The sequence below is a fragment of the Podarcis vaucheri genome (genome assembly GCF_965113315.1).
Source record: "Podarcis vaucheri genome assembly, chromosome: 10".
Taxonomy (NCBI): domain Eukaryota; kingdom Metazoa; phylum Chordata; class Lepidosauria; order Squamata; family Lacertidae; genus Podarcis; species Podarcis vaucheri.
The window spans coordinates 68,581,571-68,595,785 of NC_138748.1; the positions used below are offsets into that span (position 1 = coordinate 68,581,571).

Sequence of the window (14,215 nt, forward strand, 5' to 3'; positions counted from 1 at the left end):
TTCCACTTCATTCTTATCAAAGGCTTTTTCCACATCCAGGAAAATAAAGGCTGGCAGTTGTTTCTTTATTACATAGTTCTGTTCAATCCACTGCCTTCTTGGCACTAGATTGTAATTTTCTGTTCCATATAAACATTGTTTGGTCCTGGTGTATGCATATTGGAATAATATTGCTTAACCTGTTTGCCAATAGAGGGCTCCATATTTTTTCATCTTGATTAAGGAGGGAAATCGGTCCATCTGATTGTGGAATCGTCAAATCTTTTCCTGCTTTTGGAAGTACTTTTGCAATCACTTCTGACTATGATGTTGGCAAATTTCCCATTTGCAAAGGCTTATTTATCATTTTCCCGTAATGTAAGTGCTTTTTCCCCGAAAAAGATTTTTAAAAACTCAGCCCATCTGGTCCTGATGCTTTGTTATGAAGTCAGCTATTATCTCATTAATTTCCTTTCCCATTATTAGGACTCCCAACATTGCTATATCTCCATTAGTGACTTTGGGCACAGTGATTGTAGAAAATATTCTATTATCTGTTTTGTTGATGGGTGTTTCCTGGTACTTGGTAAACTTGCCAAATATGTTCACTTATATCTTGTGAGGTTTCAACTGTTTAGTTCTTATAATTAATTGATGGTGTTAGGCGTGGCACTTGTACTTTTTAAAGTATGTTGATAATGGTGTTTATCAATGCCATTGATAAACCTTTAAGTTTTGAAGGTTTATTCCCATATTGAAGCCATTTTTGTTTGATATTCTTAGTATATTTTTCTACTTTACTCAGTTGCATTTGTTGTTGCAATGCTCTTAAGAGGTTCAGTTGTTCTTCCCTTCCTGTTTCTGTTTCTGTTCATATTCTTTTCCTGGATTTTTAAAATAAATTCTTCCGCTGATTGGCGGCGCTTCAGGAGCCCCAAGCATACTGCTCCTGAAGTCTTAATGCTCAGCAGGATTTCAAAGCTGAGGGCAGGGCTCTTTGCAAATCCTTCAAAGGGGCTTGCAAAGAACTTTGTGTGCACTTTGAATTAATCCATTGATTTGGGGGACTTCAAAGCACCATATCATGTGAAGTCTACCTGCCAAATTTGGCCCAGAAGGGACAGGGGCAATAGGGACCTGATGTGCTGACCAAAGCCCATTTTCTCCCTTCTATAGTTCAAGGGGCCCCTATAGAGAAGGGTCTTTGGCTTTGGGGCAGCCTTTCAAAATGGCTGCAGTTTTCCTCAGAGCTGTCCTTCTTCAAGCTCCTGTTTTAATTGAAGTTGCAGAAGCGTTTGGAGCCTCTGATGTTTTTCGCTGCTTCAAAGCAAGGATTGCAAGCTCTGGAAGTCCTTTTCTGGGCCCAATATCTCTAGCCAAGAGATAACGAGAGGTAGTTATGGATAGATAAATATAATAGATATTGATGTATCTGTATGATAAAGTACCAAAAAGCAGAATGGGTGCATAAGAAAGATTATGGACTGGCAGGCCCAGTCACACACTTATAATCTAAAGAGAGATACAACACATGAGGATGAAAAGGTAGAAAATGGAAGGCATGCAGGAAGCAAATCTTACTGGAAGGCCCAAGTAAGAAGATGAGTCCTGTCTCTCTCCTGGAAAATGTGGAAAAGAGTAAAGCAGGTGTCAAAGAAGGGCTGTTGCCCCATGGTAGAGCTTCTGCTTTGTATGCAAAAGGCTCTAGGTCAGGCATGGCCAAACGTGGCCCTCCAGATGTTTTAGGACTACAACTCCCATCATCCCTAGCTAACAGGACCAGTGGTCAGGGATGATGGATTTGAATTTAGGTCCCCCCAGTCCTGGTAGTGTAACCAAAATCTTAGTTTCCTTAGAGTTTGCGCAGTTGAATTTTGTGTCGCCTACGTTGAGGGAATAGTCAGTGTGAATTAAGTTATGCAAGAAATGTTTGTGATGACACTAACGAGGATTTGAATCCCCCTTTGCTTGTCCTCCTAAGTGTGCACTGAAAGGACAGAAAAAATCCACCTTTCTGCCACTTTTCAACCACCTTCCCTGTGAATATATATCAGGGTGGTTCAACTAACCTTTAACTGATGTTGAGTTTGCAACCTGGGTCTGTCTCCCAAAGCCTTCCCTCTCCCCAGCATAACAGTTCCCCTGAATAGCTCTTAGAAAACATAAGAGCCCTGCTAGATCAAGCCAGAGGCCCCTCTAGATTATTATTATTAATCACCATCATCATCATCATCACCATAATCATCACAGGGCAATTTTCAATATGCAAACACAAAAATACATAGTGTAGTAACATACAAAAACAGCCCTCTCCTGGTCTTTGCTCCCTAACATTCAAAGGTATACTGTCTCTGAACATGGAGGCTTCATTTGTTAAGAGGCGCTGATAGATCAACACTCTAGAGCTAAGTTTTACAACTGCTGCTTTCTTATAGGGGATCATCCCTCTCTCCCCCTTTAGCTGCAGTCTCATTTCTCTGTGCTACACCCTAAAGGCACAGGAGGAGCTGGAGCTAAGCCGATTTGTAGAGAATCTTGTCAGCCTAATTGATTACTGCGCGGTACACGCTGCTGACGACAGGTGAAATGGCGTGGAGTGGAACAAATCTGTATGTATCGCACATTCCCGCTGGGTCGGGCCAGGGCTCCTTCCTCTGACATGTTGATTTATATATTTGCAGCTCCCTTCCCTAATGAATAGTGCCCCATCACGGGTCACTGGAGCCCCCTGCTGTATAGACCCCATCAGTGCCACATCGAGGGAATGAATCATGCTTCCCAAAGCCTTATGCTGTGAATTTATGCGCTTGAACACTTGCAGGAGGCTAGCCAAGGAAAAGTAATTAAAAACCCCAGATATACACAGGACACTGACACAAACACACCCCGCCAAATGTCCCAGCAGGAAAATTACACATACACGTATGCAGGGTGCTGGTTTCTGCGAAATTTTCATCTCTAGTTTGCTTGAATTTTAAGATCCGCCATCATGGTAAAGTACAATATCTGTGAGGCTGAAATGCTTTCATCTGACTTACACAGATTTGTTGTGTGATGGACACCAGAAGTCTGCATAAAGGATCAAAGATCAGAGGTTTCCTCTCTTCCATGGGCCAGTCAACCCCTGTTTCTCTTGTTTGGGCAAATATTATCCAGGAAATCATTTCAAAACATAGTACATGCGCTCCAGACAAACAATATTTTCAATAATGCAACGTTCTTTATTTTTACTTTTCCTGTGTGTGGTCCTCCTAATTTTAAAACCACCACAACCCATGCCTTCCTCCTGTGAAGACCCAAGCAATTTGGAACTCAAATACCTAAAAGACCACCACCCTCGGTATCAACCATCTCGGGCCCTACAATTGGCAGAGGGGGCCCTGTTAGTGGTGCCACAGCTGGGTGCTGCCTGGTTGGCACTGACTCATTGACAGGGCCTTCTTGGTGGGGGTTCTCCATTGGTGGAGTGCCCTCCCTGGTGAGGTGTGGTCTTCCTCATTAAGGAGCACATAAGGTACGATCCTGCTGGATCAGGTCAATAGCCAATGTAGTCTAGCATCCTGTTCTCACAGTAGCCAACCAGATGCCTGCGGGAAACCAGCAAGCAGGATTTGACCACAGCATACATAGATGCATGCGTACACCATTGTATTTGCATGCCACCTTTCCATAGTGAAAACCATGCTCAAGACAGCTTAAGGTAAAGGGACCGTTGACCACTAGGTCCAGTTGTGACCGACTCTGGGGTTGCGGCGCCCATCTCGCTTTATTGGCTGAGGGAGCCGGCGTACACCTTCCAGGTCATGTGGCCAGCATGACTAAGCCGCTTCTGGCGAACCAGAGCAGTGCACGGAAACGCTGTTTACCTTCCCGCCGGAGCGGTACCTATTTATCTACTTGCACTTTGATGTGCTTTTGAACTGCTAGGTTGGCAGGAGCAGGGACCGAGCAACGGGAGCTCACCCCGTCGCAGGGATTTGAACCGCCGACCTTCTGATCGGCAAGCCCTAGGCTCTGTGGTTTAACCCGCAGCACCACCCACGTCCCTCAAGGCAGCTTACAACATGAAAAAAATACATATAATAAAAAAGTCGTAAACAATAAATAAAACACATCGGAAGGTACACAACCAAATTAACAGTTTCCACATTAAATCTTAATAAGATCTGAAAGATACAAAAAGTATTGATGGCAGCAGCAACCTACTTCTAGGCTAGAATGCCTTCTTTGGTTGGCAGCAGCTCTCCAAGGATGGGTTTGGGCATAGGAGGGTCTTTCCCATAACCTCCTTCCGGATCCTTCTAAAGAAATACTTCCAGGGTTGAACCCTGGTCTTACAAAGCAGATGCTCGGCCACTGATCAGTAAGGTAAAGGTAAAGGGACCCCTGACCATTAGGTCCAGTTGTGACTGACTCTGGGGTTGCGGCGCTCATCTCGCGTTACTGGCCGAGGGAGCCGGCGTACAACGTCCGGGTCATGTGGCCAGCAAGACTAAGCCGCTTCTGGCGAACCAGAGCAGCGCACGGAAACGCCGTTTACCTTCCCGCCGGAGCAGTACCTATTTATCTACTTGCACTTTGACGTGCTTTTGAACTGCTAGGTTGGCAGGAGCTGGGACCGAGCAACGGGAGCTCACCCCGTCGCGGGGATTCGAACCGCTGACCTTCTGATCAGCAAGTCCTAGGCTCTGTGGTTTAACCCACAGCGCCACCCGCGTCCCTCCACTGATCAGTAAAGGTAAAGGTAAAGGTACCCCTGCCCGAACGGGCCAGTCTTGACAGACTCTGGGGTTTGTGCGCCCATCTCACTCAAGAGGCCGGGGGCCAGCGCTGTCCGGAGACACTTCCGGGTCACGTGGCCAGTGTGACAAGCTGCATCTGGCGAGCCAGCGCAGCACACGGAACGCCGTTTACCTTCCCGCTGGTAAGCGGTACCTATTTATCTACTTGCACCCGGGGGTGCTTTCGAACTGCTAGGTTGGCAGGCGCTGGGACCGAACGACGGGAGCGCACCCCGCCGCGGGGATTCGAACCGCCGACCTTTCGATCGGCAAGCCCTAGGCGCTGAGGCTTTTACCCACAGCGCCACCCGCGCCCCCCACTGATCAGTAGTCACACTCAAAACATTAGTTTTATCTGCAGTAGAGATCTGACCAGTGGTGTGCTCAAATCCATGACAGTTGCCAACTGAAGCGCTTCTGAAAACAAGGAAGCTTGACATTTGGTCAGTTTTACCTTCACTGTGAGTCTGAGAAACCAATGACAGGTGTTCGAGTTCATAAACCTAATTTCTTTTTTGACCAGAGCACATGCAACCCAAGACTTTTGTTTTCGGATGCCTCATCTCTCACCCTTACTGTAGCATCTGGTGACTTTCATTGGGGCAATTGTTACAATACAGTGGTACCTCGGGTTAAGAACTTAATTGTTTCCGGAGGTCCGTTCTTAACCTGAAACTGTGCTTAACCTGAAGCACCACTGTAGCTAATGGGGCCTCCCGCTGCTGCCGGAGCATGATTTCTGTTCTCATCCTGAAGCAAAGCTCTTAACCCGAGGTACTATTTCTGGGTTAACGGAGTCTGTAACCTGAAGCGTATGTAACCTGAAGCATATGTAACCCGAGGTACCACTGTACTAGATATTCCTCCAGGGACAATTGAACATGACATACAAACATGGAGTTGGATAAAGAGAAGATGGAATGTTTTGAAGGACGGTAGAAGGTCTGTGGGTCAATCCCCAAAAGGACCTGTTGAAACCCAGGAGTGGGATATGTTAGTCCTTCTGGCTGGGAGCTGCCATGCACGGTTTGTGATTCAATCTTATGCATTTAACTGAAATTGTAAATATTGTACCTTCAGTTCTGTGCTGGTAAGAAACAGTTCCTTGGGCTCAGAAGGGGCAATAGATGTGCCTCATTCTTGGTCTCCTACACAACCATCTGATGCCTGTTTTTGATGGTGGGACTTTGCTCCCTGTTTGCCTAGGGGCAACTGCCACTGCCTAGATACCTTGAGAGCCAGTGTGGTGTAGTGGTTAAGAGCGATAATTAAGACTCGTAATCTGATGAACCGGGTTCGCTTCCCCGCTCCTCCGCATGCAGCTGCTGGGTGACCTTGGGCCAGTCACACTTCTCTGAAGTCTCTCAGCCCCACTCCCCTCACAGAGTGTTTGTTGTGGGGGAGGAAGGGAAAGAGAATGTTAGCCGCTTTGAGACTCCTTTGGGTAGTGATGAAGCGGGGTATCAAATCCAAACTCTTCTTCTTCTTCTTCCAAGGCTCAGTCCCATCATATATATTTTTAGTGTTCTGGCTGGCCAGTTGCTTGACCAGCCCTACCTCCTTCAGCCCCAGGCAGCCTCTGAAAGCAGGAGCTTCCTCAAGCCCCAGGTGGACTGAGGCAATGACCGAGGGGATACCTTCAGCTCAGAAAGTCCCGAGTTGTACAGGGCAGCTGTGGAATATCAGTCGATGTGCAGAGCTGAAGTGTTTTTCACCACCCTATATTCCCAGCCAAGGACACTCTCTGCAAAGTGCCTTTGACGACTGTCAAACTTCCCTCGGAATAACGTGCCGCACATGCAAAGGGCCGGGTTGCAGCGCTGAGCGAGGGGGAGGCTTCCTTATTCTTTTTAGCAGCTTGGAGAGCAGAATCAATTCCTGTCACTCACCGGTAAATCTGCAGGAACAGGATTATGGATCTGGGTCCTTCTTGCAGTACTTTAATCTTAAAATCGATGCTGAGAAGGAAGCCAGGCTTGGGGGAGGGTAGCGGAGAGGCTCCGGCTTTGACTCTGATGAGGTTTTGCAACTTCAAATGCAAAAAGTGTCCAACTCTCTTGCAAGGGAGGCGGGGAGAGAATGCCTCACCTGTCGCAGTCAATGGAATCAGCTGCACGGAGGACTTTAATTCAATATGTAAACCAAAGCAGGGCTTGGGAGATGCTTCAGCCTCTTGCTTTTAAGTGCACGGCTCAGAAAATAATCCTGCTATTCTGTGAAGCGAAATATTATTTTGCAGCGTGTTAAATTGGTTAGTAATTTTTATGGTGCCACAAGACTCTTGTTTTTGCTGCAAGAAGCTAACACAATTGCCCCTCTGGAAGCTAGTTTTACCTTTCTCTTTCTTTCCTGCACCCATCAGTGGGGCTTACACGAAAGAGAAGTGTGCAGATACCCAGACAGCGTACAAAATGCTGTAACAGCAAACCAGTTGCTTTGAGAAGACTTGTGGGGATGCTGACTTGAGCCACTGGCTCTTTGGGGCCAACACAAATTGAGAAAGGGATGTGGAGGTTCTCATAGAAACCAACTAAAAAAAAAAATTCCTTACCTGGAAAAGATATGAAGTAAAGCAAAATGATTGGAGGCTGGAGCACTTTGCCAACAAAGAAAGGGTGGTGCATTTTGGGGAATGGGTTAGTTTGGGAAAGAAAGAGAAACCTTTTCTCGCAGTGACCAACCAGATGCCTGTGGGAAGCCTGTAAGCAGGACCTTAGCACAAGAGTGCTTGCCCTACTTGTGAGTCGCAGAAACTGGTACAGTGGTACCTCGGGTTACAGACGCTTCAGGTTACAGACGCTTCAGGTTACAGACTCCGCTAACCCAGAAATAGCACATCGGGTTAAGAACTTTGCATCAGGATAAGAACAGAAATCACGCGGCGGCAGCAGGAGGCCCCATTAGCTAAAGTGGTGCTTCAGGTTAAGAACGGACCTCCAGAATGAATTAAGTTCTTTACCTGAGGTACCACTGTATTCAGAAACATACTGCATCCAACAGTAGAAGTTGTACACAGCCATCATGATTTGTAGCCAGATCCTTACCCTCCATGAATTCGCGCTGAAGGAGTGGATTGGTGGCCATCACTACATCTTGTGTGAGTGAATTGGTTAATTCAACTACCGTATTTTTTGCCCTATAGGATGCACTTTCCCCCCTCCAAAAATGAAGGGGAAATGTGTGTGCGTCCTATGGGGCAAACGCAGGCTTTAGGAAGCTATCCACAAGCCTTGCAAGCAGCAGCCTGCAGCCCAAAGCACGGGGCGTGCTCCGGAGCACGCCCCGTGCTTTGCGCAGATGTCCGCAAGCGGGAGTTCCTGCTGGGCTCGCAAGGCTTGTGGATAGCAGCCTGTTCGGGGGGGGGGGAATATTTTTTTTTTATTTATCCCCCCCCAAAAAAAACAACGAGGTGCGCCCTATAGGGCGAAAAATACTGTATATTCTGCATGAAGAAGTACTAAGTACCCAAAGTTGAAAGCAAGAATTTTACGCCATTGTATTGAATTGTTGCATTTAATTAAGACTAACTATGGTGTTCTCGGTTTATAATAATAATAATTTATTATTTATACCCCGCCCATCTGGCTGGGCCTCCCCAGCCACTCTGGGTTTGCTTGCTTGTGCCAAATAAACTTAGAAAGGCTTGAAAAAATGTTTTTCTTGGCAGGGGCCCACCATGACAAGCCTTTAAAAAACTTCTTTCTTTCTTTCTTTCTTTCTTTCTTTCTTTCTTTCTTTCTTTCTTTCTTTCTTTCGGCAGAGCACAGTGATTGTGGAAAAGACTGTCCAGGACCTCATGAATTTGATGCACGACCTGAGCGCCTACTCTGACCAGTTCCTCAACATGGTGTGTGTCAAACTCCAGGAATACAAGGACACCTGCACTGTGGCCTACAGGTAAGGCTTGCTTGAGGGCCAGGTAGCCCCCTGCAGGTCCTTCTCTTCAAGGACGGACTGAAGCATTTGGAGGTTTTCATCTTTAGGAGGAAAAGGCAGATAAGGGAATAAGTTTAGATTTCTTTTACCTATAAGTGTATTTCTACACCGCCAACTCATTCAAAAAGATTTCATGGCAGTGTGCAATAAAACCATTAGGACGTCCTAAAATTGTAAAATACAGACTACCGCTGCATTGTAATTTGTTTTGACTGCTTTTAATATTGAATTTTAAATTGCTGTAGCGTGCCCTGGGACCTGTTGGTGATGGATGGGTTTGATGGTGGCAGTAGGAGGAGCAATGCTCCATCCATGTAATGCATAATTAAGACATACCTTTGTAGTAAATAATGTACAAGAGAAGACAGTAGGGATATAGCTACAAGGATAAAGGTGAGACAATAACTAGCCTATTTGCACATACATAGTTAATACCTCCAGTCCCACTAATACAAAACTTACCTGTCCCCCTGCTTTAAGTTGTTTACCTACAAGTGAAGTTACAAGTGAACTCTTTATTTATTGCGTTTGCAGTGGCGCAATTAGGTCAGCCCTCAGCCCTCATTTCAGTGTCCAATCCCTGATTACAGGAAGAGGAGGACATAAAAGAACACAGAAAATACACTACTTGATCTACTAGCTCATGCTAGGTACAAATAGAAGTCATTATGCCCTTTATGTGACTAGGAAGAGCATAATGGGGGCACAAGATGTTCTCCTAACTCATTGTGAGATAGGGAGAGAATGTGTATAAGAAACTGCATGGTGCTAGTTATTTATCCAGCCCTGCATGTCTTTAGCGTTTCCCATTCCAGTTACCCAGAACCCTTTAACTGGAGGTGCCAAGTCTTGAACCTTGGATTGTGCTCCCCCACTTCTGATTCATAGCCCATCCTCCTGTCATTTAAAGCTGCCTCGTGCTGAATCGGACCACGTGTCCATTTATCCTAGTGTACTCTGACTGGCAGTGGCTCTCCCAAGAGCTTGGCCAGGGATTATTCTCAGCTGTCCCAGCCTTCCTGGTCGTATGAAGAACTCAAACTCACACCTCCAGTTCTGCCAAAGGTTTTAGTGCATTTATCAGATTAGTAAAGGTAAAGGGACCCCTGACCATTAGGTCCAGTTGTGGCCGACTGGGGTTGCGGTGCTCATCTCGCTCTATAGGCCGAGGGAGCTGGCGTTTGTCTGCAGACAGCTTCTGGGTCATGTGGCTAGCATGACTAAGCCGCTTCTGGCGAACCAGAACAGCACACGGAAACACCGTTTACCTTTCCGCCGGAGCGGTACCTATTTATCTACTTGCACTTTGACGTGCTTTTGAACTGCTAGGTTGGCAGGAGCAGGGACCGAGCAACAGGAGCTCACCCCGTCACGGGGATTTGAACCGCTGACCTTCTGATTGGCAAGCCCTAGGCTCTGTGGTTTAACCCACAGCGCCACCCGCATCCCTTCAGATTAGTACATAAGGCAAATTGCAGGTTAAAGGATTCAGCAGGTGCATGAGAGGTTAAATGCACCTCTGAGTTTAAGCTAAGGTGTTGATCCTACACTTCCCTTTTGAAGTGTGGCCTGGGCACAGCTATTTGCATGGCAAGCAGTTGGAGTCCATGGCTGGAGAAGCGAGCAGACACTCCTTGTGGTTTGGCTAGTGAAGTTTGTTTATGCTGGCATCTCCGTGTCTGTGGTGCCCCCCTGTCCTAATGGCCATGTTTCCCAAGGGTGATGTGCTACATGTCCATGCAGAATATTAACTAGGGGATGTGGCAGTCAGCCCTAGGATGCCAGCAGCTGTCAGAAGTGGCAGAGAAAATGCAAGGACCATTTAAGGGGTTGGGTGGGAGAAACACAGACACCACAGACTTGAGGAGGTGGCATTCATTGAAGAACAGAGCTGTCATCTTAAAACTGATACCGGAATCCACCCACCACCACTATCTCAAAGCAGCTAGCTATGCAATTTTTCCTGTTCTGGTAATAGGGTTAATCATCACCACCAGCACGACAATCTAATAATTGGTTTTTGGCTCATTGGGCCACAGACAGAGCCATCTGTGTTGCTGTGTTGTATCTGGCTCCCAGGAGGGGGCTAGGAAAGGGGCGTAACAGACAAACAGGTGACAGGGCATTGCAGAGAAAGGCCCGATTCCCTTCACGGCTCAGTGCGTTGAGTGCATAAGACATCTGCTTGAGATGGCATAGCAGCTCCAGAACCTGCACTGTTTCCAAAATTCAAATGGCTGCTAATAACCCCTGGAAACAAAATAGCAGAGTGGCTCGGGACTTTGATTAGGGAACACCTGGAGGCCGCTGGGGCTAATTGAGACTCAGGTATTTAGTGACAGAAGCACCCCAGGAGTCAGCAACAGATTTCACTTTCAGATTCAACATGTCTGAATATGAGAAATTCATGCTCATCCACAAATAGAGCAGGTCTCTTGCCCCAAACACATATCATGCACCAAAGCATGGAGTTGCAAGGAGGAGACTCTAGCTAAGTGGTACAGTGTCTGCTCTGTGTCCAAAAGGTCCCTGGTTCAGTTCCTTTTATCTCCACCTAAAACAGGAAGCAAGGGACACGGATGGCACGGTGGGTTAAACCACAGAGCCTAGGACTTGCCGATCAGAAGGTCGGCGGTTCGAATCCCTGCGACGGGGTGAGCTCCCGTTGCTCGGCCCCTGCTCCTCCAACCTAGCAGTTCAAAAGCACGTCAAAGTGCAAGTAGATAAATAGGTACCGCTCTGGCGTGAAGGTAAACCTCATTTCCGTGCGCTGTTCTGGTTCGCCAGAAGCGGCTTAGTCATGCTGGCCACATGACCCGGAAACTGTCTGCGGATAAACGCCGGCTCCCTCGGCCTATAGAGCGAGATGAGCGTGCAACCCCAGAGTCGGTCACGACTGGACCTAATGGTCAGGGGTCCCTTTACCTTTACCTTTACATTACGTCACCCAAACTGGAATCCTCGAGGAGACCAAAAACACAACCTTCCATCATGCAGTGGGACGATCATTTGCCTACCCCATCAATCCACACAATCCAGACCAAGGTTTGCCACAGCTGATCACATAAACAGAGCAGCTTGCTCCAGGTGGCACAGGTAAGGAATGACAAAACTGGGGTGGAGTTCTGAATTAAATATGGCATCCCCACTGCTGTGACAAATAACTATTTTATTGTCTTCTGTCCTACGTGGCATGGTGACTTTCCAGGGCTCTACTTTTCATTACTCTCTGGAATGTCTCTCTTCTTGAATTATTAGATAAAGTTTGAAAACACAGGGAGAGTATTGCAAGGGCTTATGTCTAGGAGGCACATAGGATAAAATGAACCTAAGACTATAATTCTGAGGTGCAGGATTGAGAAGAAAACAGTTGTATTTGTTAGACTGTGAAATAAACGCCCCAGAGTAGTAGCAGCCTCATTGCTGTTGTCATTTCAGACTTGAGTGGTCAAAGCATACTGGTTAACGTAGTCTAGCAAATAGGCCCTCGATGAGAAGGAAATGACCAAATTCCTCTCTTCCTTCAAAAATAACTATGCTTTTCTGATATTTTTAACAGAATACTAGGCAGAACCATTGGATTTTCTACAGTCTGAGCTGGAGGGCTATTTGTTGTTCAAGACAGCTTTTACTTTTATCTGCTTTTCAATTTTGCGTTGATTTTTGATGCAGCTCAGGGGTTGATAGTTTAGGAAATGGGAAAGCACATTGTTCCAGAGAGTAGTGAAGTCTGAAATGGAGATTTAGGCTCTGGGATCCTGCAGCATTTGAAAACTCAGACTGCGTCATTTTGCTTTTGGCAGATTGAATTTAGAAACTAAGAAGTATCTCCCACTGAACCAACCTGTTGATTAAAACCCTTTGCAACCTTTTGAGTTGCAAAGAATTCTTCATCAACACTGCTGATTTTCAGTTATGCAGAGATCAGAGTTGATTATAACATATATTAAGTAAAACAGAAACATCGCCACCCGACCCCGTCCCACTCACCTCCCCCCCCCTCTTTCCCCCCTTTTCTTCCTAATGTAACACTAATGTCTCAACAAATGAAACTGATCTGTAAAAATGTAACTTGGAAAAAAGAGAGAGACATTGCTCATACTTTTGTAAACCAAATTTTTTTTAAATAATAATAAAAAGAGTTGTTTATAATTGTCTCTGTGGTATGGTATAGGGACACACTTTATTCCACAGCCTGGACCCCCATCACATTTGAGTGATGGTTTATTTATTTATTTCATAATGTGAGCTGGAATATCAAATAATCAGGAAATACACCTCACCTCTTCCTTACATCACCATTTCTCATTTGATGTAGGAGCATTGTTCAATCTGATGAAAAGCTGGTCATCAGTGCGTCTTGGGCAAAAGATGATGATATCACCAGACTCCTGAAGTCTCTTCCAAACTGGATCAACATGGCCCAGCCCAAGCAATTGCGACCAAAGAGGGAGGAAGAGGAAGACTTCATAAGGTAAATTATTCCTAAAATGATAGTGGCAACAACAGGTAGCCTTGCCATGAATGGGTTGTCTTATCTTTCAGGGCAGACATGCGTAGCCCTCAAATTCCTTTGAATGTGCAGGATGAATTTCTTCAGGGTTGCCTGTTACCAGGAAATAGATCTGAACTGTGGAGGGTTCCCTTTGGGCATTGTAAGTTACTTAATAATGTGTGTTCCTTTAGTGGATGACTCAGTGTTTGACCGCCTGACCCCGTGATCAATTTTACTAGCCTTCTCTGTCCAGCCGCCCAGCCCCTCCCTCTGGGACATCCGAAAAAGCCTGTTCATGAGCTACTAAGTTGTTTTAGAAATCCCTCGTGATGAATGAGAGGCTTGTTATTACAACTTACCGGAATCCATTAGGAAAATTATGTTAAGGAATTCTTCACCCTTCCTTGTAGTCTGGAGCCAGCCTGGTTGAGCTTTGAAATGGGTCAAACTCCTTCACATGATTTAGAAGAAAGCATGGATTGTTTCATTGTTGTGCCACTTATTCTATTCTATTTTTTAACTTGGGGGGGGGGATACAACTCAAAACGATATAACTTGCAAAAAGAAATATAATGCAAAAAAAGGGCTATCTCCATCTTGACAATACATACACATTAACTTGCTGCAGGTATAAATTCTGTAGGGAAGTTGTGTCACCGCTTCTTCTTCTTCTTTTTCTTCTTTTTCTTGTTAAAAACACATTTATTCAAAAGTTACACTACAGTTTTGTCCACTGCCATAATACTACAAAACGATCACTCCAATCTTGTTTTGACCTACTGTTTTTTTATTCTTGTTTTCAGTGTCTGGCCATGAGCTGCTTCTAGTGGGATCAAATAATTTAAAATACATTAAACCTCAGTAAAAATGAGTCGGATCCAGACTTAGTTGTGCTTTAGTCCTGTTGAAATCAGTGAGGCAAGTGAATCACGACTAGCATGGATTTCAGTGAGGCTAGCATTCAGATTATCCTGGTGTCTGATCTTTTCTTACTCTGTACAGATCCAGCCTCAAAACTCCATTG

At 45.7% G+C, this 14,215-nt stretch overlaps 1 protein-coding gene across 1 annotated transcript in view; it reads left to right on the plus strand.

Annotated features, from left to right (window-relative positions):
* EXOC4 (exocyst complex component 4) overlaps positions 1-14,215 on the plus strand; it is a 380,738-nt gene that overhangs the window by 311,987 nt on the left and 54,536 nt on the right. Inside the window, exons 12-13 of the mRNA XM_082238790.1 lie at positions 8,521-8,657; positions 13,015-13,170. Coding sequence (XP_082094916.1) covers positions 8,521-8,657; positions 13,015-13,170 — 293 coding nt within the window. The remainder of the gene's footprint in view (positions 1-8,520; positions 8,658-13,014; positions 13,171-14,215) is intronic.